This window comes from Sus scrofa, chromosome 1, assembly GCF_000003025.6.
Source record: "Sus scrofa isolate TJ Tabasco breed Duroc chromosome 1, Sscrofa11.1, whole genome shotgun sequence".
NCBI classification, from domain to species: domain Eukaryota; kingdom Metazoa; phylum Chordata; class Mammalia; order Artiodactyla; family Suidae; genus Sus; species Sus scrofa.
In genome coordinates, this window is record NC_010443.5 from 139,543,445 (window position 1) to 139,565,158 (window position 21,714).

The following is a 21,714-nucleotide window of genomic DNA, read 5'->3' on the forward strand; positions in this document are numbered from 1 at the left end:
ACTCCTTGTGCCCAGGACTTTGATTAGCACAGGTTTAACATCGCCATTAATTAATTAATAGTTGGATATAGCTCAATTACTAAACCTCCAGCCTGTTCCTCAAATTGTAAGAGATTTGGGGGGTGGGGGAAGGTGAGCAGGTACAATGTATTTGAAAATTATTGAGGGGAGGGCATTTTTTATTCTTTCCATTATGACTCCACCACAGATATGGCCAAAGGCCCCTCTATGTAGGGGGAGGGCTGGGCTGCCCACATGAGCAGGTCGGAGTTGTGTGCCCCTTCAGATTAGCACTGGGTAGCCTCCTGCAGGGAAGGCTGTGCTCAGCAGACCACCCAGAGTCTGTGCCTCCCTCTGTCCACGTCAGCAGGGTCTGCCCTGCTAGTGATTTCATGGGTTGACCCACTGGCAGACTTGTTAGCATGGCTGCCTTCTGTGAGCTGGGTTACTTAAAACCATCACCTCCTTCTGTGCCTGCCAAGAAGGAGGTTTGGGGGAGTTGTAATGACCCCCATTTTTTTGGTATTTTAACAAAATTTTTCATTATAGCTGGTTTACAGTGCACTGTCAATTTTCTACTATACAGCATGTTGACCCAGTTACACATACATGCATAGATTCATCAGAAGTGATTAGACATAGTTCTCAGTGCTATACAGCAGGGTCTCATTGCCCATCCATTCCAAAGGCAAGAGTCTGCATCTATTAACCCCGGACTCCCAGTCCATCCCACTCCCTCCCCCTCCCCCTTGGCAACCACAAGTCTTTTCTCCAAGTCCACGATTTTGTTTTCTGTGGAATGGTTCATTTGTGTACTATATTAGATTCCAGATATAAGTGATATCATATGGCATTTGTCTTTTTCTTTCTGACTTACTTCACTCAGTATGAGTGTCTCAAGTTCTATCCATGTTCCTGAAAATGGCATTATTTTCTTCTTTTTTATGGCTGAGTAATATTCCATTGTGTATATATACCACATGTTCTCAATCCAGTCATCTGTCAATGGACATTTGGGTGGTTTCCATGTCTTGGCTATTGTGAATATTGTTGCAATGAATATGCGGGTGCATGTGTCTTTTTCAAGGAAAGTTTTGCCCAGATATAAGCCCAAGAGTGGGATTCTTGGGTTATATGGTAGTTCTCTGTATAGTTTTCTAAGGTACCTCCACACTCTTCTCCACAGTGGTTGTACCAATTTACATTCCCACTAACAGTGCAGGAGGGTTCCCTTTTCTCCACATCCCCTCCCCACAGCAGATATAATACTCAATGGAGAAAAGCTGAAAGCCTTCCCACTAAAATCTGGAACAAAACAAGGATGCCCACTCTCACCACTCTTATTCAACATAGTATTGGAAGTCCTAGCTACAACAGTCAGACAAACAAAAGAAGTAAAAGGCATCCAAATAGGAAGAAAAGAGGTAAAACTCACTGTATGCAAATGACATGACACTATATATAGAAAACCCTAAGGACTCAACCCAAAAACTGCTTGAACTGATCAACAAATTCAGCAAAGTAGCAGGATATAAGATTAACATTCAGAAATCAATCTCATCTCTGTTTATTAACAATGAAATATTAGAAAAGGAATACAAAAATGCAATGCCTTTTAAAATTGCACCCCCAAAAAATCAAATACCTGGGAATAAACCTGACCAAGGAGATGAAAGACTTATACGCTGAAAACTATAAAACATTAATCAAGGAAATCAAAGAAGATACAAAGAAATGGAAAGACCCCCACTTTGTTATGAGGAAACAAGCCACTTGTCCAAAGACACATAGGTGTTAAGTGGCAGAGCCAGGATCCATCGTGGCCCATCCATTTGGCACCACCATCAGTATCCTGTGCCTGGCTCTTCAGTGGAAAGCCAGCTTGATGCTGGATCTAGGAACCCACAGTCTATCAGAGGAACCAGAGGTATGGCGGTGGAGACATGCAAATACAAGATGGCTTTGTAGGAGCAGTGGAAACAATTTGGCTCCTTTTTTGTTCTTTTTTGGCCAAGCCTGCGTTATGCTGAAGTTCCCAGGCCAGGGATCAAACCTGCACCACAGCAGTGACAACACCAGATCCATAACCACTAGGCAACCAGGGAACTCTGAAATAGTCTGGATCTTGATGGTGGTGATTGTGATTGAGTTATACTTAGTCAAAACTCATCAAAGTGCACCTAAAAAGGGTAAATCTACTATATATAAATTATATCTTAAGAAACCTGACTTGGAAAAAAAGACAGGAGAGCATGTGTTTAGGCACAAATGCGTGATGGGATGAGTAAGGGTCCGTTCAAGGAGCCTGAACTTCAGCCTGGGTGAGAGAGCAGAAATGGCTTTAGTGATGCAGAGATGGCGACAGAGGCCACCTAGCGCAGGGGACACTGTAAGGAGGTGGCACGTGGCACATGTGCTGACCATCCGCTGAGGACAAGACCAGGCCCCCGTGAACTGCCCCCTACCTGGGCTCTCAGAGGCACAAGTCAGGTAAGCCTAAGGACCAAACAGCATCCTTGGCTTGCATGTTCAAATTTCATGACGCATTTTGGTCCCTACCTGAGGTATTTTTCACAATCCTCTTCCAAAGAAAGAGAATGTGAGATATTTATATCACATTTTCTGGTAGTCACATTAAAAAACTAAACTGAAACGTGAAAATTTTAATAATCTATTTTATTTAACCAGAATAGATTAAAGATCATTTCACCATGTAATCAATATAAAAATTATTGATATATTTTTTTTGGCTGCACGGATGGATTATGGAAGTTCCCAGGCCAAGGATTGAATCCAAGCTGTAGCTGCAACCTGAGCCACAGCTGCAGCAGTGTGGGATCTTTGACCCACTGTGCCAGGCCAGGGATCAAACCCACATCTCTGCAGCCATCCAAGGTACCACAGCGGGAACTCCAATATAAAAATCATTGATGAGGGAGTTTACCCTTTTTGTACGAAGTCTTTGAAGTCGCATGTGACTTTACACTTGCAGTACCTCTCACCCTGCATGAGCCATGTTTCAAGCCTTGAAAGCCACAGGTGGCTGGTGGTGCCATCCTGGGCAGCGGAGCTCCAGTCTTGCCCATGAACATGGTGAAACATTGGTGTTGGTTTTCCTGGCAGTTCTCAGCAGCACTCATCCTGCTGAAGTCCCATCCTGGTTCTGTTCTGACAGGGCCAGCTCCTGAGTATCCCCGCAGCCTATGGGGATCTGGAGACCGTCCGGTATCTTCTCACGGAGAGGCTGGTGGAGCTGCCGACGGAGCCCACTGATGACAACCCAGCCGTGGTGGCAGCACAGTTTGGGCACACTGACGTCGTGCAAGAGTTACTGGAGTCTTTGCCAGGTAAATCCCAGGGCGTGAGCTCTTATCCACCTTTTAGGGACTCTCCTCTTAGGAACCACACAGGCATTGGGGGTGGGGAACTGCATTCCAAAATGTTTCCATCTTCCCACCATTACCAACCCTGAGATCCTGAAGTCCGGGGTTATTCTGCAAAGCAGTTTTGGCTTTACAGAAGAATTGATGGGAAAGTACCAGGAACTCCCATGCACCGTCCCCCACAGTTTCCCTATTATTTACCTTTCATATGAGAGTGGTAACAGTTGATAAACCAATACTGATATGAACAAACTGAAGTCCCCAGTTTACATTAGGGTTGTATATTCTATGACTTTTAATAGATGTGTAATGACATACATCCACCATTACTGTGTCATACGGACCATTTCACTGCCCTAATAATCCCCATGTTCCACCCATTCATCCCTCTCTCCCCTGACCGCTGGCAACCACTGATCTCTTTACTGTCTCCATGGTTTTGCCTTTTCCAGAATGATATATGTTAGATTCGTATGATATGTATAGCCTTGGCGGATTGAATTCTTTCACTTAGCAGTATGCATTCAAGTTTCCTCCCTGTTTTGTCATGGCTTGAGAGCTTATATATAGGGCTTTTTAGGGCTGCACCTGTAGCATTTGGAAGTTCCTGGGCTTAGGTGTCAAATCGGAGCTGCAGCTGCTGGCCTACACCACAACCACAGCAACACCAGATCCGAGATGCATCTGAGACCTATGCTGCAACTTGTGCTAACTCTGGATCCTTGACCCACTGAACGAGGCCAGGATCCAATACGTATCTTCATGGGTACTAGTTGGGTTCTTAACCCCCTGAGCCACAACACAAACTCTCTCTTTCTCTCTCTCTCTCTTTCTCTCTCTCTCTCTCTCTCTCTCTCTCTCTCTCTATATATATATATATATATATATATATATATATATAATAATACATTGTCTGGATATACCATGCTATGTTACTTTTTTAATAAGTCATTTTTTCTCTAGTAGACTCAAGTTGTCCTGGTCTCCTTTGATTTCCCAGAATGGCCTTGGACCTGTGATACTGTACAAGTTGAGGCATTGCTATAGCTGTAGGCCAAGGCATTGCCTTAGCAGGGGTCTTTGAGGGTTAGGATTTTGTGAGGCAGCAGGGCTGGCTTCATGGGTTGGTAACAATACAGTCACCCAGGACCCTGCACTTAGAAGTCCTTCCCCCTCCCCCCACCCCCACCATTTGGTTTAGCACTTGGCAGTTGCCCCCTTGACATTTTTAATAATTTTTAAACAAGTGACCCCGTTTTTAAGGTTTTCATGGGCCTTCACAAATTACGCAATAGTACTGTGGGGGCTGTCCAGCAGGGTGGATTTGTGCTCAGACTTGGTTCCAAGCCAGCATGCCCCTCATGTGTCTGGAGGGAGAATGGGTTCATGGACAGGTCAGGGCAGTGTTGGGGCCATGGGTGCAGACTGGGTCAAGCAAGGCATAGGAGAGTGGGGAGGAGCCCCTGTGGAGCCAGTGACTGACTCCATCTCCTCAGGGGTCCCCAAGAGCAGCTCTGTTCTACCCCCAAAATGTCTATGCGGGCCGACCCACTCACTTCACTCAACAGCTTACATTTATTGAGCATTTGCCAAGTTCAGGACACACTACAGAACCTGAGAGACCCAGAGGCTTTTTAAACAGGTGATCCCAGCCCTTTAGTAGCTCCTGATCAAGAGGAGGAAGCTCAGGCAGGAAGGAGTGATGCTGTGCAGCATAACCACAGGGAGGTTAACATGGCTTATACGCTGGTTTGCGAGCACACATCAGGGAGTGGTCTTCACTAGGTGTAGGCTGGGGTCTGGGTGCAGAATGTGGTCTTCAGAGGGAGCTGACATCTGAGCCAGGCTTTGCAGGCTGAGTAGGAATTGACTTGGAACTCGAGCAAGGGAAGAGCCTGGTTTGCTTGCTTTTTCAGAGTAGGGAGCTCTGCTGGACCTGAGCATGGTTTTCAGCTGCTACCCGGGGTGTCCTGTCTTTAACATACCTTGGAACAGAGCTTTTGAGGACTGAAAGAGTCCAGGGCATCATACTAGGTTCTGCAAAGGTGGGGAAAGGTGTGCCCGTTTGTGCAGAGGTGAGCAAAACAGTGTGTGTCCCCTGGGAATGCCCACCCTGTAGGGAAAGTAGCCATGGCTGGGAATAAGACCAAGAGACACACAAGAGCAGCTGGAGAATGAGGGAGAGTTCAAGAAGAGGAGGGGTGAGAGGTCCGTGGGGTTGGGTACAGCACTGTGTAATGGTGAACATCAATGGAACGGCATCATTATGAAATTCCTGGTCTTGTAGCTGAGCACGGCTGGGGAGAAGGAAGAGGCAGAAGGATGGGGGCCAACATGGGGCTCTATGAGTGTTGCTAGGCTTGGGCCTCAGAGAACACTCATAGGGGTTCGTCTGGTTAAGAGAGCCCTTTGGTTTTAGAGAAAGCAGGACTTAAGGCTTGACTTTGCCATTTACCAACCATGGGACTTTCGGCAAGTTCCCAAATCTCTCTGAGCTTTGGTTTCCTCCTATTAAAATCATGACCATGAAGTACAGGGCCTGCCTCCTAAGACCGACCGACTCATGTCCATCCTCAACAGAAGTTAGCAGCATGACAGCTGCATTTCTCAGACCCAGATACCTGCTGGTAACCGAATTAGGGATCATTTGTTTCCTGTTCAAGTACGTCCTCCTTTAAATTGTCTTTTCCACTTAGCAGTCGAAGCCAAAGAAAGGACACTTATTTAGCACCTGCAATAGCCCAGGCATGATGCCAAGTGCCTTAGGTGTTGGATTTTAATTTCTGCCCTTTCAACCTCACCCCTATTTCCCGGTCAGTTTCCTATCACAGAGGGAGGATCACTTTCCCCAGGCTTCAGAGCACTTCAGTTCCGGAAGACTTGCCACCTCTGGAAATGAGACAGTGTTATGATGCAATTGGGAAGTATGTGTGTGGAGGATGAGGTCATTTTTCCTTGGCAGTCTGATCCAAAGACATCGCACTGTTTTGAAACTGAAGATATGCAACATTTCAGCCCACGCTGTCCCTGTTCATTCAGTGTGTCAAGTGTTATTTCATCCTGGAATTAAGTAGGCAGTTCTTTGGGGGAGTGATTCTCTAAGTTTTAGGTTGATCTATTTTTTCAATAAAAGTTTTTTTTAATTTATGGAAGTAATAGATGTATATTACAGATAATTTGGAAATTCAGAAAAGTGCTTATTACTCCAAGAACATAATGATGCTATAATGACTTATATGAGGCACTTGACAGTGTGACAGTTTGTTGAGTCAGGCACTTGACATATACTCTGTCATGTAATCCTCCCATTAAACTTGGGAGGAGTGATGTTATTATTTCCATTTTACCTATGGGTAAACTGAGTCATGGAGAGGATAGGAAATTTGCCCAAGAGACACAGCTGAAATATTTAACCCTAAGTTGCCTGTCTCCAAAACTCATACCCCTCTGTGTATGCTGCTCTAGGGGTGAGGTCAGGACTGGGGATGAGGCAGAGAGTAAGGGGATATTCACAATCCCAGTACCCAAAGACAATTCCGCAAAGTTCTGCAACACTGAGCTCGTTCTTTCTAGGTTTGTTTCCACACACCCACTTTTTTTTTTTTTTTTCCTTTTGGCCTCCCCGCAGCACATGGAGTTCCCCGGGCCAGGGATCAGATCCAAGCTGCATTTTTGACCTACACAGAAGCTGTGGCAATGCCAGATCCTTAACCCACTGTGCTGGACTGGGGATTGAACCTGTGTCCCAATGCTGCAGAGACGATCCTGTTGCGCCACAGAGGGAACTACCCCACACACACTTTTTATCATTATGATCATACTGTGTGTGCTGTTTGAATGCTGCTTTTCCCCACTTGGCATGATTTGATGAGCAGATGGGTTTATAATGATGTGGGGAAATGTCATGCGCAAATCAGAGGGACTATTCCATAAACACTGTCAACTAGGAAGCAATTTTCAGGCAGAAGCAGGACCATAGTCAAAGGGGATTTCAGAGCGGGAACAACCGGTCGCCTCGGTGACACTCTCCTTCTTCCATCGTGTTGTCCTGCCAGGTCCCTGCAACCCCCAGCGGCTGCTGAACTGGATGCTGGCCCTGGCCTGCCAGCGGGGACACCTGGCAGTGGTGAAGCTCCTGGTACTGACGCACGGGGCCGACCCTGAGAGCTATGCGGTCAGGAAGAATGAGTTCCCTGTCATCGTGCGCCTGCCACTCTACGCAGCCATCAAGTCAGGTGGGTCTCCTGTCAGCCCACACTGCCCCCCCCAACCCCGAAGAATGATTGCTCCTTTGAAGTGTGGGACCAGCCGGCTCCCAAATCACTGGTGTGGAGGCTTTTGCAACTCCCAGTTCTTTGCATCTTTTTCGAAAGGCCTGCATCCTTCCTCCTCCTGCCCTGCTTGCCCCTGCAAGGGGATTTCAGTGGCTATGGCAAGTGGGCCTGACCTCGGAGGCACTCCAAGGGAAAAAGTCCCACGAAAATTCTCTAGCAGGAACCTGAAACGTCCAGGGAGCAGGTGGAGAAGTTCAACTAGTACCAGAACGCTTGTCGTCTGCATTTCATCTGAGAGCCTCTGCCCTTTTGGACAACTGTGACACTGCTTCCCATGCCCTGAGGTCTCTGCTTTCTGTCCCATAGGGAATGAAGACATTGCCATATTCTTGCTTCGGCATGGGGCCTTTTTCTGTTCCTACATCTTACTGGACAGTCCTGATCCCAGCAAGCATCTTCTCAGGAAGTATTTCATCGAAGCCAGTGCGTTGCCCAACAGTTGTCCAGGAAAAATGGTGAGTAGCCTGTGAATGAATGGATGAAGAAGGGGTGGTGTAGTTAGACAGTGGAATATTTTTCAGACATGAGAAAGGAATCCTGCCATTGGCAACATGAATGGACTTTGAGGACATTATGCTAAATGAAAAAAGTCAGACAAAAATAGATACTGTATGCTTTCACTTACATGTGGAACCTAAAAAAACTAAACCATAGAAATAGAGGGGATGGTTTGCCAGGGCATGGAGGGTGGGGTAGATGGGGAGATGCTGGTCACAGGGACACACTTCAGCTAGAAGATGAATAGGTTCTGGAGATCTAATGTACAACACTGTGATTATAGTTAATAACACTTAATTTATACTTGAAAGTTTCCAAGAGAATAAATCTTAAATGTTCTCACCACAAGAAAGAAATGGTAATTAGGTGACGTGGTGTAGGTGTTAGCTAAGGCTGTAGTGGTAATCATTTTGCAATATATAAAAATATCAACAGCTTCTACGCCTTAACTTACACAATGTTATATGTCACTTATAGCTCAATAAAACCAGGGGAAAACGTGTACAAGGAATTAGTTCTAGTTAGTTCGCCATTTGAATAACAAAAATAATATTGTATTATTTACATGATCTTCAACCTGGCTTTTTTTTTTTTTTTTTTTTTTTTTTTGGTCCTACTTGCAGCATGCAGAAGTTCCTGGGCAAGGGATTGAACCCAGGCCACAGCAGCAATCTGAGCCACTGTAGTGACAATGCCAGGTCCTTAACCTACTGAGCCACATGGGAACTCCCAATCTGGCTTTTTAAATTTAGCACCCTAGGAGTTCCCATTGTGGCTCAGGTTAAGAACACAATATAGTGTCCATGAGGATGTAGGTTCAATTCCTGGCCTTGCTCAGTGTGTTAAGGATCTGGCACTGCCCCAAGCTGGGGCATAGGTCACAGATGTGGCCCGGATCCTGTGTGGTCATCCATGGCTGTGGCGTAGGCCAGCAGCTGCAGATCCAATTTGACCCCTAGCCTGGGAACTTCCGTATGCCACAGGTGTAAAAAGAAAATTAATTAATTAATTAATTAAATTTAGCACTTCTATCACTGACTCCCTCAAGATCAGTCAATGTGGCTACATATCATTCTTTTATTAAATATGTGCCTTAAAACTAGAGTAAATGGGAGTTCCCTTCATGGTTCAGTGGTTAACAAACCCAACTAGGATTCATGAGGATGCTGGTTCAATCTCTGGCCCCTCTAAGTGGGTTAAGGATCCAGCGTTGCCATGATCTGTGGTGTAGGTCGCAGATGCGGCTCAGATCCCACGTTGCTGTGGCTGTGGTGTAGGCCAGCAGCTGTAGCTCCAATTCAATCCCTAGCCTGGGAACTTCTGTACCCATGGGTGTGGCTCTAAAAAGCAAAAAAAAAAAGAAAAAAGAAAAACCAAACTAGAGTGAATACAGCTTAGTTGACTTAGCCCTTCTGTTGGTGAACATTAGGATTATTTCTAGGTTTTGACTGTATAATATAGCCTGATTTTCTAGGGTGTTCCTTATGGAGATCAAAGAACTAAAAGTGGACTACTTTGGAATCACTTCCCCAAAACATTCTGATGACTCATACTTTGACCAGCATTATGTGGGGATTTCTGTCCCCATACCTCAGCCAGCACTAGATCTCCAGGAGCCATTTAATTTTCATCACTCTGTTAGGTAAAAATAATATCTCCTTGTCTTAATGTCCATGTTTCTATTATTAATAGTGTTGAGCATCTTTTCATATCATCATGAATTATTTGCATTTCCGCTTACGTGACTGACCTGTTACTGTTGATTATCTTTCTCAGGGATTACTCCCCCTTTCCTTCTCATTTTGGAAAGTCTTTTTGTATATTAGAGATTTTAAGCCTTTGTTTATTATACATGTTGCCAAGTATTTCCCCCAAGCCATTATTTTTCTTTTGTCTGTTATCTTTTGAAGTAACAAAGATATAAGAATATATATATAATCAAATATGTCTGTCTTTTCCTTTATGGCATATGGATTATATATGAAAGTCATTTCCACCTTAATTTTATATAAATATTTTTCTAAAGTCTTTTATACTGTTTTTATTTTTTTATTTTCTACTTTTTTTTTTTTCCCCTTTTTTTAGGGCTGTACCCACAGCATTTGGAGGTTCCCAGGCTAGGGGTCCAATTGGAGCTACAGCTGCCGGCCTACACCACAGTCACAGCAACGTGGGATCTGAGTCGCATCTTCGTCCTACACCACAGCTCACAGCAGTGCTGGATCCCTGACCCACTGAGCAAGGCCAGGGATCGAAACCACATCCTCATGGATGCTAGTCAGATTCATTTCCACTGCACCACAACAGGAACTCCTATTTTTTACATTTTAAGATTTAATTTTTTTTGGTATTTATTTGTACATGTGGTTTGAAGGAGGGAATGTAATTTTCCTCTCTTCTAGGTGGATGATCAGTTAATCCAGCACAATTTAAAAATAAACCCTGCCTTTAGTTCTGAATTGAAATGTCATCATGGCCATATCTCCCAGTATATCCATACCTGTGTACATTTTGGGATTCTCTGTACTGGTCCACTGACCTGTTAACATTTTTTCTGTTCAAATGCCATACTATTCCGGTTACAGGCATCTCATTTAAACCTTACAAATTGTTTGTTTGTTTGCCTGCTTGCTTTTTAGGGCCACACCTGTGGCATGTGGAAGGGCCCAGGCTAGCAGTCGAATCAGGCCTGCAGCTGCCAGCCTATGCCACAGCCACAGCAATGCTAGGTCTGAGCCACATCTGCAACCTACACCGCAGCTCATGGCAACACTGGATCCTTAACCCTCTGAGTGAGGCCAGTGATCGAACCCACATCCTCATGGATACTAGTTGCGTTTGTAACCAGTTGAGCCACAAAGGAAACTCCCTAAACTTTTCAACTTGTTAATGCAAGTTTTCTACTCATTTGCTTTTTTCAAAAAATATCTTTCTTATGAGACATTTGTTTTTCTGTTCTGCACATTTCCCATGGTGACCACCGTGGAGATTTGTGCTGTGTTTAAGTTCTTTAATGGGATTTTATAGTTTTCCTCATAGGGTTTCCTGGACCTATTTTGTTTGTTTATTATTGTTTTTGCCACTGTTTGATTAGAATATGTGTAATTCTCTCCCATTTCCAGCCTAATGTTATAGTTGTGGAGGAAATCTCCTCTGTTTGTTTTACCCAATCCCCTTACCAATTCCTATTGTTAATTCTAGTAGTTTTTTGGTTCTTTGAGACTTTTAGGTCTATTATCAAGTCATCTGCAGGTTCAAAACAGGTTTGTCTTATCTTTTCTAATATTTATATAACTCACTTTATTTTATGACTTATTATGTATCAAGCAGAAATGTCAAAAGTTGAATCATCATGAAGAGAACAGATGTATCTCTCTTGTTCCTGATTTTAAAGGTTGTGGCATCAGCAGTTTGTGGGCATTTCCTGTAGATTTTTGGTAAATAGACTGTTGTTATATTTAGGTAGTTTCCATGTATTCCTTCTTGCTTAGTTCTTATGAGGAAACGTGGCTGAATTTTGTCAGATACCTCTTTGACAGCTATGGATATATTCACATAGCTTTTCTACTTTCATGTGTTGATGTAATAAAAGATGATAGATATTGGCTCAATCTTCAAATCTGGTCAGAAATGGTAATTGGCGTTGTTATGGCTAGATTTGATCTACTGATGTTTTATTTATAATATTTGCATCTATGTTTGTAGGTGAATTGGTCTATAATTTTCTATTTTTATTATCTTCATGAGATTTTGGTGTAAGACCATGTTAGCTTGACAAAATGACTTGGGGAACTTTCCATTTTGTTACAGTCTGGAGAATTTTCATAGGAATTATTTATTGTTAAAGATTAATTATGGGTTCTCCTGTGGCACAGTGGGCTTAGAAGCCAGCATTGTCACTGCTGTGGCTCAGGTCGCTGTTGTGGCAGGAGTTTGATCCCTGGACTGGGAACTTCCACATGCCGAGGGTGCAGCCAAAACAAAGGATTAATTTGATAAAGCAGGTCTTTATTTTGGACTTCTTTTGAAGTCATTAGTTAATTCAGGTTGTCTGCTTTTGCTTATATGCAGTTTAGAAAGTTATATTTTGGTAGAAAATCCTCCATTTCCTTTAGACTTTTGAATTGGCCACTGTGGTGTGTCACATTTACCCTTTTTTGGTCATTCTTTTCTCCTGTATCTGTTTATGGTGTTGATTTATGATGTTGAACAAGTTTACTCTTTCTTTTTTGAATTTAATCAGACCAGCCAGGGATGTGTACATTCTAGCCATCCCACCGAGGGACTGCTAGATTTTATTTTTTCACAATTTGTTTTGCTTGTTCTTGCATTCATTTTGGCTTTTATCTTTACTAAAACCTTTTTGACTTCTTCCCTAAGAATTTGGTTGATGGTGCTGTGGCTCAGGCGAGGCTCTGACTTCAAACTTCTTGGCTTGAATCTGGGCTCCAGGGCTTCCTGCTATAGGACTGCCTTCAGGTCACTGAATCTCTCTGGGTCTTGGTTTCTTCATCTACTGATTTTTACCTAGTTCTAGAAGTTTTGGTGTCATGCAACTCGTTTATGGCTTTATGACCCATTCTTTTTAATAATGATTTTTAATTTTTTTTCCATCATAGCTGGTTTACAGTGTTCTGTCAATTTTCTACTATACTGCAAGGTGACCCAGTTACACATACATGTGTGACCCATTTTTGACCTTTTTCATTGTATCAAATATTTCAAAAAATATTTTTCCCCCTTCATGCTGTTGAAGCATCTGTCCTTAAATTAGGGTTAGTCTGTTCTTCACATGGTCACGCTGCTCTTTTTTGTTCTTTGCACCAACCTGGTATAAGTTTTCCCAGCTTTTTTTTTTTTAAGTTTTATTGAAGTATAGTTGATTTACAGGGTTGTGATAATTTCTGCTGAACAACAAAGGGATTCAATGATACATATACACACATCCATTCTCTTTCAGATTCTTTTTCCACATAGATTATCACAGAATATTGGAAAGAGTTCTCTGTGCTATACAGCAGGTCCCCAATCATTTCACCTGCCTCTAGTGTGCATGTGCCAATCCCAAACCCCCAGTTCATCCCTCCCTCACCACCCCCACCTGTCCTCTTTGGTAACCATAATTTTTCAAAGTCTATGAGTCTGCTTCTGTTCTACAAATAAGTTCATTTGTATCCCTTTTTTTTAGATTCCACATATAATTGATATCATTTGATGTTTATCTTTCACTGTCTAACTTTACTTATTATGATAATTTCTGGCTTCATCCATGTTGCTGCAAATGGCATTATTTCATTCTTTTTTGTGGCTGAGTAATATTCCATCACATATATACCACATCTTCTTTTTCCATTCTTCTGTCGATGGACATATAGATTGCTTCCATGTCTTGGCTACTGTAAATAGTGCTGCAATGAACATTAGGCTCCCTGACTCCAGACTATATTACAAAGCTATCATCATCAAAACAGGGTGGTACTGTCACAAAAACAGAAGTACAGGTCAGTGGAACAGGACTGAAAACCCCAGCCTTTATTTCCAGTTTTTTTCTGTGTCTTTAGTGTATTTATTGTAATCAGCCTTCAGTTTTTAACAAGAGTGTGTCTTTTGAAAGAAGAACCCACACAGTTCACATTGTGTGTGGCCATATTGGTTTATTCCTTCCATCTTTTTTAATTATATTTATTAATATACCTTTTCTTTTCTTATCTTTGCTGGTTTCCTAGTTTCTAGAGAACACTGAAATTTTACTTTCTGTACCTTTGTTACAGCTCTCTGCCTTGACTGGTTTCAGTTATAAACAGAGATAATTATAGTATCCAGCTCGGAAGCCAGCTCTGCACTTAACACAAGGCCTGGAGCATAATAACTGCTTAATAAACATTAATTAGATACCAACTTCACACTTCAAAAGGAAATAGTGATCATCTAACCCTACACGTATATAGTGTTTGGTGTCTTTCCCAGCACTTAGCATATTTGATCCATTCAGTACTTCAGTAAGAACTACAAGAAATATAATCTGTTTAACAGATGAAAATATTGAGGTTTAGAGACTTTCTGTTACTTGTCCAAGAACAAAAAGTGATGCTCAGACCAGAACCTGAGTCTTCTTAACTAAGGGATTTTCTCATTTCATGATTCCTGAACTGTACCTCTCAGCTCTTTCATGGTTCTCACACTTTTCTGTAGCTGGAATCCCTGGGGGCTTTTAGAAAAATCCCAATGATCAGGCCACACAATACACTAACTAAATCTGAATCTCTGGGATAGTGCCCAAATCAGAAGCTTTAAAAACTCCCCAGGTGATTCCAGGGTGCACCCTAGGTTGTAAGACAGTCACTTTCATTGTCTTGGCTTTCATGCTAAAAGCAGGAATGATTGGGAGTTCCCATTGTGGCTCAAGAGGTTATGAACCCAGCCAGTATCCATGAGATGCGGGTTCCGTCTCAGGCCTCAATCAATGGGTTAAGGATCCCATGTTGCCATGAGCTGTGGTATAGGTTATAGACACAGCTTAGATCAGGTATTGCTATGGCTGTGGTTGTGGCCAGCAAGCTATAGCTCTGACTCGTTCCCTACCCTGGGAACGTTCATATGCCACAGGTGTGGCCGTAAAAGCAAAAAAAAAAAAAAACAAAAAGCAGAAATGCTTGACATCTGTGTCTGTGATCTTTCTACGGGCAACTCCTACTAGTTTGCCAAGACAGGGATAGAGTGTGGAAGTGGTTATTGCATTCTGCAAATGAGAAGACAAGGAAAAGACAATGTTGCTTTTCTTCTCCTTGGCCTTTTTGGGTAGAATTGGAAGAGAAAATGAAATGAAAGTGCAGCCTGAGTCATAAGGACTCCTTGGGCTTCCCCAAAGCAGGTGGTCCTTTTTTTTTTTTTTTTTTTTAAATTCAAGTGAATTTCAAAGTCAAGGACCTTGCAGTGGATGTGTCTGGCTGCTGTCATCTCCAACCTGTCATAGCACTTTCCTTCAGTGCTGCTGGCAGAAGAGAGGGGTCCAGTAGTCAGGAACCATGGCCCAGGAGCCAGAGGTAAGTGAACCGACCTTTCCTGGTGTGTGGTGGGATTGAACTGGAATTTTGGGTCAGAATATTAGACAAGGGTAGGCAAAAAAAGGGTGCTTTGCTGCTGTGTGTGCCCAGCCTGAAAACTTCCTTGGCCGCTGGCATTCGCAGCAGTGACCTTGATGAAGCAGTCATCTTGTTTTTTCCTGTATTTGTGTTCTGCTTCCCCCACCAGCTAGTCAGTATTTTTTTTTTTTTTTTTTATGTAATTGCTACCTCCGTGGAAGCCAGGGCAGTTAAGGTTCACCACGCCTCTGTGTCAAGCACAACCTTGGCCTCAAGGCTGCCAGCACCTGCCTCTGCCTGGGAACAGGGAACAGCCGAGAAGCCCACATAGACTTTCCACTGGCAGCAGGCAGGCTGCTGAGTTAGGTTCTGATGGTGTTTGGAAAGGAAAGTCTGAGAGCTCAAGCCACACGGTCTGGACACACTTTTAAAAGAGCCGAAGTGAAGCCAAGTCAGACCTGCCAAAGCCACGTCTGGCTCTGGCTTATGGGTGCCCCTCTGGAAAGCTGCCCCACCCTTGCCTGAACGTTTAATGAGACAGCCTGTGTTGGTGACCGTCCTGTCACTGTTTGCTTTGTTGCCATGAGAAATAATGCTTTGATGTTGGCACACCCGGAAAGGAGCAGGAAAAGAGAGAGGCCAGGAGAGGCCTAGGCAGGGCCTGGACTAAGCACTGTGTTCATCCCACTCAGTGGTTAGAGGGCGGGTCCAGAGGGCTCTCTGGGTTGTTGGGAGTGTTATTGATTTTGAAACAACCCAGTTGGGAAGTTTTCATTTCCTTTAAAAGTCCCTCATGATTTCAAATCTGCAGTGAACCTGGAGAGGATCATTTATTACCAGTATTACTATTACTGTTGTTGTTGTCACTTTTTGGATCAGCTCTGGCTTATGATGTACCTTAAACATTCCTGGGGACTGGCCATTCAGTTGCCTCCATCTGTGCCCAAGCACAAACGTCCTGGCTGCACATTTCAGGAGCTGAAGTGGCCCTTCTCTCTTGGAGGGATCTGGTGGGTCTAAGGATCTGCATGAGCAAACGCTCAGAAAGGGTCGGCTATAGCCTGTTTGGCGGCTCAGCCTTTTCTAGGGTCTTTGTGCAGCTGATCAGAGGCTGCTTCCACTGTGAGCAGGTCACCTTTCCTGAGGGACACTAAGGCCTCTGGGGGACACCCTCATCCCAGGTTAGGCCTAATTTTTGGTACAAAGTCTTATTCAGCATTTCTGCTTCTATACCTTGCAACTTCTCAGCTCCTCATACCCCCTTAGAGTGGGCAGTGCTGTCTCACTCTTGTTCATACATTTTCCCTGTGGAAGCCTACGGAATAAACTACTGTGACACTGTCTACGTGGTAAGTGTGTCTCAGAACTTGAGAATGGATAGTTGGGTCACTTGAGGTGGGTGTTCATAGCGGGCTGTACCACTAGATGGGCAGACATACAAAGCAGTTCTATAAACCACTTGTATTTAGTTTAAAATGGGGGAAATGATTCACAGAGACGCAGAAATACTAAAACTATTCCTTGAACTTATGTAACAAACTAGAAAACACAATAAGGAAAGAATAAGAGAAAAAAGGAAACATTATTAAATATCATTGGAATTTTGGTATAGACATAGACAAGTACACTCATAAAATGCAGATAAATTCCAGATAAGCATTGAAAACTCATCAGAATATATTTTTAAAAAGTACATTTATTCCACTTATAAAAGTAAATGGTGGTGTTCTCATCGTGGCTCAGCGGAAAATGAATCTGACTAGTTTCCATGAGGACACACTGTTCAATCCCTGTCTTCCCTCAGTGGGTTAAGGATCCAGTGTCACCACAGCTGTGGTGTAGGTTGCAGACACAGCTCAGATCTGGCATTGCTGTGGCTGTGGTGTAGTGTGGCAGCTACAGCTCCAATTCTGCCCCTAGCCTGGGAACCTCCATATGCCATGGGTACAGCCCTAAAAAGACCCAAAAAATGGTTACATTTCTTTAAAGTTTTATCTTTCAAATATGTAATATATATTTTATCTTTAAAATATCTTTGAAATTTTAAAGATATATAAAGGTGTATAAACATATATGATCACAAAAAAGAGAAATTAAAATTATTTAGGTGATCCCTGGTGGTGCAGCAGTTTAAAAAAACAGCATTGTCACTGCTGTGGCTTCTTGGCCGGGAACTTCTGCATGCCATTGGTGTGGCCAAAATAAATTAAATAAATAAATTTATTTACAGTACATTTTACTATAATTATAGTAAAATAGTAATATGATAAAATACAACTTTACTATATTATGCTAATATGGTAAAATAGAATTTTAAAAAGAATATAAAAAAGAAAAACCATAGAAGATACTTGAGAAAAAAGAATTAATCAAACCTGAAATCCAAAAGAGATGATGGATGCAATTATAGGTCAGTTGATAATTAATTTTAATCCAGGCAGTGTTTATAGATCACCTACTAGATGCTTGGGACTTAGCAGTGACTAAGCAAGAGCCCTGGACCTTGCCACCACATTGCTTCCAAATCCCGCTGGGTTAGAAGTTAAGAGAAATGAAATAGTTAATTTACGTATGAGAAAACAGACAGTAAATCATGGCATTGAAACATACACCCTATTGGCAATTACAGAAATTCAAATTAAAATGACTTGAAAGTACTGTCACTTACCTATTAAACTAGTAAAAATTAATATAAATGCTGAGTAAGACACTTGGCAGGGTCAAAGAGGAGGGGCACCAGAGCCTTGCTGCTGGCACTATAAATCGGTTCCATCTGTGTGGAAAGTAATTGGCGTCATGTGACAAAAGCTATAAAACTCTTTTCTCCCAGAGAACAGTTCTGAATTTGGTATTTCCCTTCTGAAAGATAACTCTAGGACATAATTTTTTTTTAAAAGTGGAGTTTCCTGGTGGCCTGGTGGTTAAAGGATCCAGTGTTGTCACTGCTGTGGCTCTGGCTTCTGCAGTGGCGAGGGTTTGATCCCTGGCCTGGGAACTTCTGCATGTTGCGGGGGTGGCCAAGAAAAAAAAAGGAAAAAAGTAATTGCAACAATTGCACTGCTTACTTAGAACAGAAACAGACTCACAGACTTTGAAAACAAACATAGTTACCAAAGGCAACAGGTTGTGGGGAGGAAAAGACTGGGGTTTGGGGATTAGCATATGCATACTGTAGTATGTGGAACAACTGGCCAACGGGGACCTGCTGTATAGCACAGGGAACTCTACCCAATATTCTATGATAACCTATGTGGGAAAAGAATCTGAAAGAGAATGGACATGCGTGTATGTATCACTGAATCACTTTGTTGTATAGCAGAAATTATCACATTTTAAATCAACTATACTTTAATAAAACTTTAAAAAATGGGAAAAATATTTGAAAAAAAAATAGCACTGCAATGTGTAAGGAGAAGGTAGGGTGGGAAGCCCCAAATGTCCAGCAGCAGAGGAACTCTATGCCCAGTCTTTACCTGTAGGGTGGACACCACATGGACACCTGGCTGCCAGTATTCTCTCTACACCCCAGCCCCACACAGCAGCCTCAGGAAGTCTGTCCCCAGCCCATAGCCCTGGTCAAATGCCCTCTTCCATCTCTAAAGCTTCCTTTCATCTTATCCCTAGCACTTAACAATATCTGGGGTTGCCTGTTTGGGTAATACTCCTGTTTAATATCAATCCCCCCACCCCCCATCAAGCTGGAAGCTTCTCAAAAGCAGGGATTTGTTGTTTTGCTCACCCTGTGTTTGCCCCTCACTGTAGGGTCTGGAACAGAATGAGTAGACGGTTGCTTGGATGGAAGGAAGGATGGATGGATGGATGGATGAATGAAGAATGGGTGCGTGGGTGGATAAAATTTTATATTTGTAATAACCCTCTGTTTACATAGGACTTAATGGCTAACAAAGTACTTTGCCAAACATTCTACTTTAATCTTCTATACAAACCTGTGAGGTAGAAGTTTTTGTCTTTATTTAAAAATTGAGGAAATACAGAGTTCTTTCACCTGTAAGTTGAGTAGCTTAGTAACTGCAAAGGTAGTATTTTTATTTCTTTTTTCCTTGCCTTTTTTTTTCCTTGCTCTCAAATTGCTATTAGCAAAATTTTTATGCTGGAAGGGGTGTTTTTTTGTAAGCTTCCTATTTTTAAAAGGAATAACTGAAATGAAAGGGCAAAAGCATAATGTTGCTTTTAAAACAAACCTTGTTTACCTATTTTTAAGAATTTTAGCGAAGAAAGGGTGATAAATTTTGTAAATACGTTTTGGCATTCTGATGATTAAAAGAGGGTCTCTCTTTCTTCAACCAAATAGGCTGATGGTTTTCTGTAAGTCACCACAGTGCTGTTCTCTTGGTGTAGATCCTGCTTGGTCACAGAACTTAAACTTTGAATTCAGTTACTGATTTCCATTCGAGAGGTTGTGTAACAGTTTTTGCATCCATGTGTGTTCACGTAGTTGGCCTAGAATTGTAATGGCTTTGAAAAAGTGTTTGGTTTTTCTCAGTAAATGAAGTGGGTCTTCTGTCAAGGAACCATGTGTATAACACAGAGATGATTTGTTCTTTGAAAGATTTGATTGAAAAAGTATTATATTGAATTCAGAGCCTTTGGGGAGTGATTCTTTAGTTACTTTCCTTATTTGTTTGTCTCACATACCTTTTTTTTTTTTCTGATTGTGTCATTGAAAATTGTTTATTGTGGAAGTAAGTATTGCCTTTCGACATCATTATTTGGTTTGTTAGCTCTGGCTGAGGACATCTCCCATAACTTAAGCATTGTTTCTGATGCGACTGTTAGGTTATTGTTTCCATTTTTAAACTATTAAGATACTTTTATTTTTAATGTAGTCAATTGATCAACTTTATCCTTTTCTAATGACTCTAGAATTGGTTTTATTTATCAAGTTCCCTGTTTTTACTTCATTTTGGTTTTTCTATTTTTAGTCTAACTTTGTTTTCATTTCCCTGATTTCTTTTAGCTTTCCATTCTGGGCAGGAAAGGGCTAGTTTATTTGCTTTGCTTTTTCCTTTTTGCTCAGAGTTGTTTGGTTTTTTTTTTCTTTTCCTCCATTACTTGTGATGCTTTTGTTGCTCTAAAAATGTGTTCTGCTGTTGTGCATTGGTTTTTCTCTCCTATCCAAGTATTTTTTGAAAGGGCATTTTTTAATGTCCAAATCATTGGACACCTTTTAATTCTGCTTTCACCACTGGTTTCTACCTTGACTTTGTCTAGGAATAAGATGCACAGGAAGCTTGCCCTCTTGCCTGCTTCTTCCTTTTCCTTTTGCCTCTTATTCAGAATGGAATCAATTTATGCACAAGTTCATACCGATTTGAAAACAGTTCGCTCTCCTGTGCCCTCCTCTTTGGTGATCTCCCATTCTTACTGCCGTGTAGCTTTATAATTCCCATGGAGTTCCCATGATGGCGCGGGGGAAACAAATCCAACTAGGAACCATGAGGCTGTGGATTAGATCCCTGGCCTCACTCAGTGGGTTAAGGATCTGGCGTTGCTGTGAACTGTGGTGTAGGTCGCACACGCAGCTTGGATCTGATGTTGCGGCTGTGGTGTAGACCTACAGCTCTAGTTCCGATTGGACGCCTAGCCTGCGAACCTTCATATGCCGCGGGTGTGGCCCTAAAAAGCAAAAAATAAAATGAAATAAATAAATGAAAAGTAAAATAAAATGCCATCATAGGTTTTCTTGTAAGTATTTTTGTACTCATTGATCTGGCTCCTTAGTTACATTTCCCTTTTTTAATGTTTTGGCTGCGTCTGCAGCATGCAGAAGTTCCCAGGCCAGGGATCAAACCTGCACCACAGAAGTCACAACAGGATTCTTATTTCCCTTTTTTTGTTTGTGGGTTTGAAATCATATTAGTAGCTAATCACTACTGATTCTGGCATTTACAATATTTTTAGCGGGCAGGCTTTTGTGAGAACAGATTTCATTTTTTTCTCTCAGTCATTTAATTTAATAACTGTGTCACTTTAAATAATCGTCCTTCCGAGTTTAGAAGGAAGGCTGTCCTCCCCTCCGGTTAGTGTTCTCAGGTTGTTCTGGGCCTTCTCCTTTTACATCATGGAGCCCCCCCAGGCTTTTCCCTAAGTTTCTGGCTACTTTCGCCGTCCTGTTTCCTTACCTTTTTATTATGTTTCCAGTCTACTTATCCCAAGAGACAGACAGTTTTTCAGCTTTCAAGAATCTCTGCTTCTTTCTTTTCCTTTCTTAATCTGTGGGTTTCTGTTGATGGAATGTTCCAGATTCTCAGATCTTGACTTCTCTGATCTTCCTGTGACTTGTTACCATTTATATCAGTAACAAAGTAACCGACACAGGTTGGCTTAAAATAACAGCAATGTATTGTCTCTAGTTTTGGAGGGTGGAGGTGTGACCTCAGGGTGTTGGTAGGGCCA

The 21,714-nt window shown here is 42.3% G+C and overlaps 1 protein-coding gene across 4 annotated transcripts in view; it reads left to right on the forward strand.

The window, feature by feature from the left end:
• LRRK1 (leucine rich repeat kinase 1) overlaps positions 1-21,714 on the forward strand; it is a 130,484-nt gene that overhangs the window by 49,319 nt on the left and 59,451 nt on the right. For 3 of the 4 annotated variants that reach the window (XM_021098586.1, XM_021098597.1, XM_021098590.1), the window contains 3 exons: positions 3,176-3,347; positions 7,439-7,618; positions 8,024-8,172. In XM_021098586.1, coding sequence (XP_020954245.1) covers positions 3,176-3,347; positions 7,439-7,618; positions 8,024-8,172 — 501 coding nt within the window. Of the gene's footprint in view, positions 1-3,175; positions 3,348-7,438; positions 7,619-8,023; positions 8,173-15,122; positions 15,259-21,714 lie in introns of those variants that run through there. The other variant, XM_021098593.1, reaches the window with a different exon arrangement.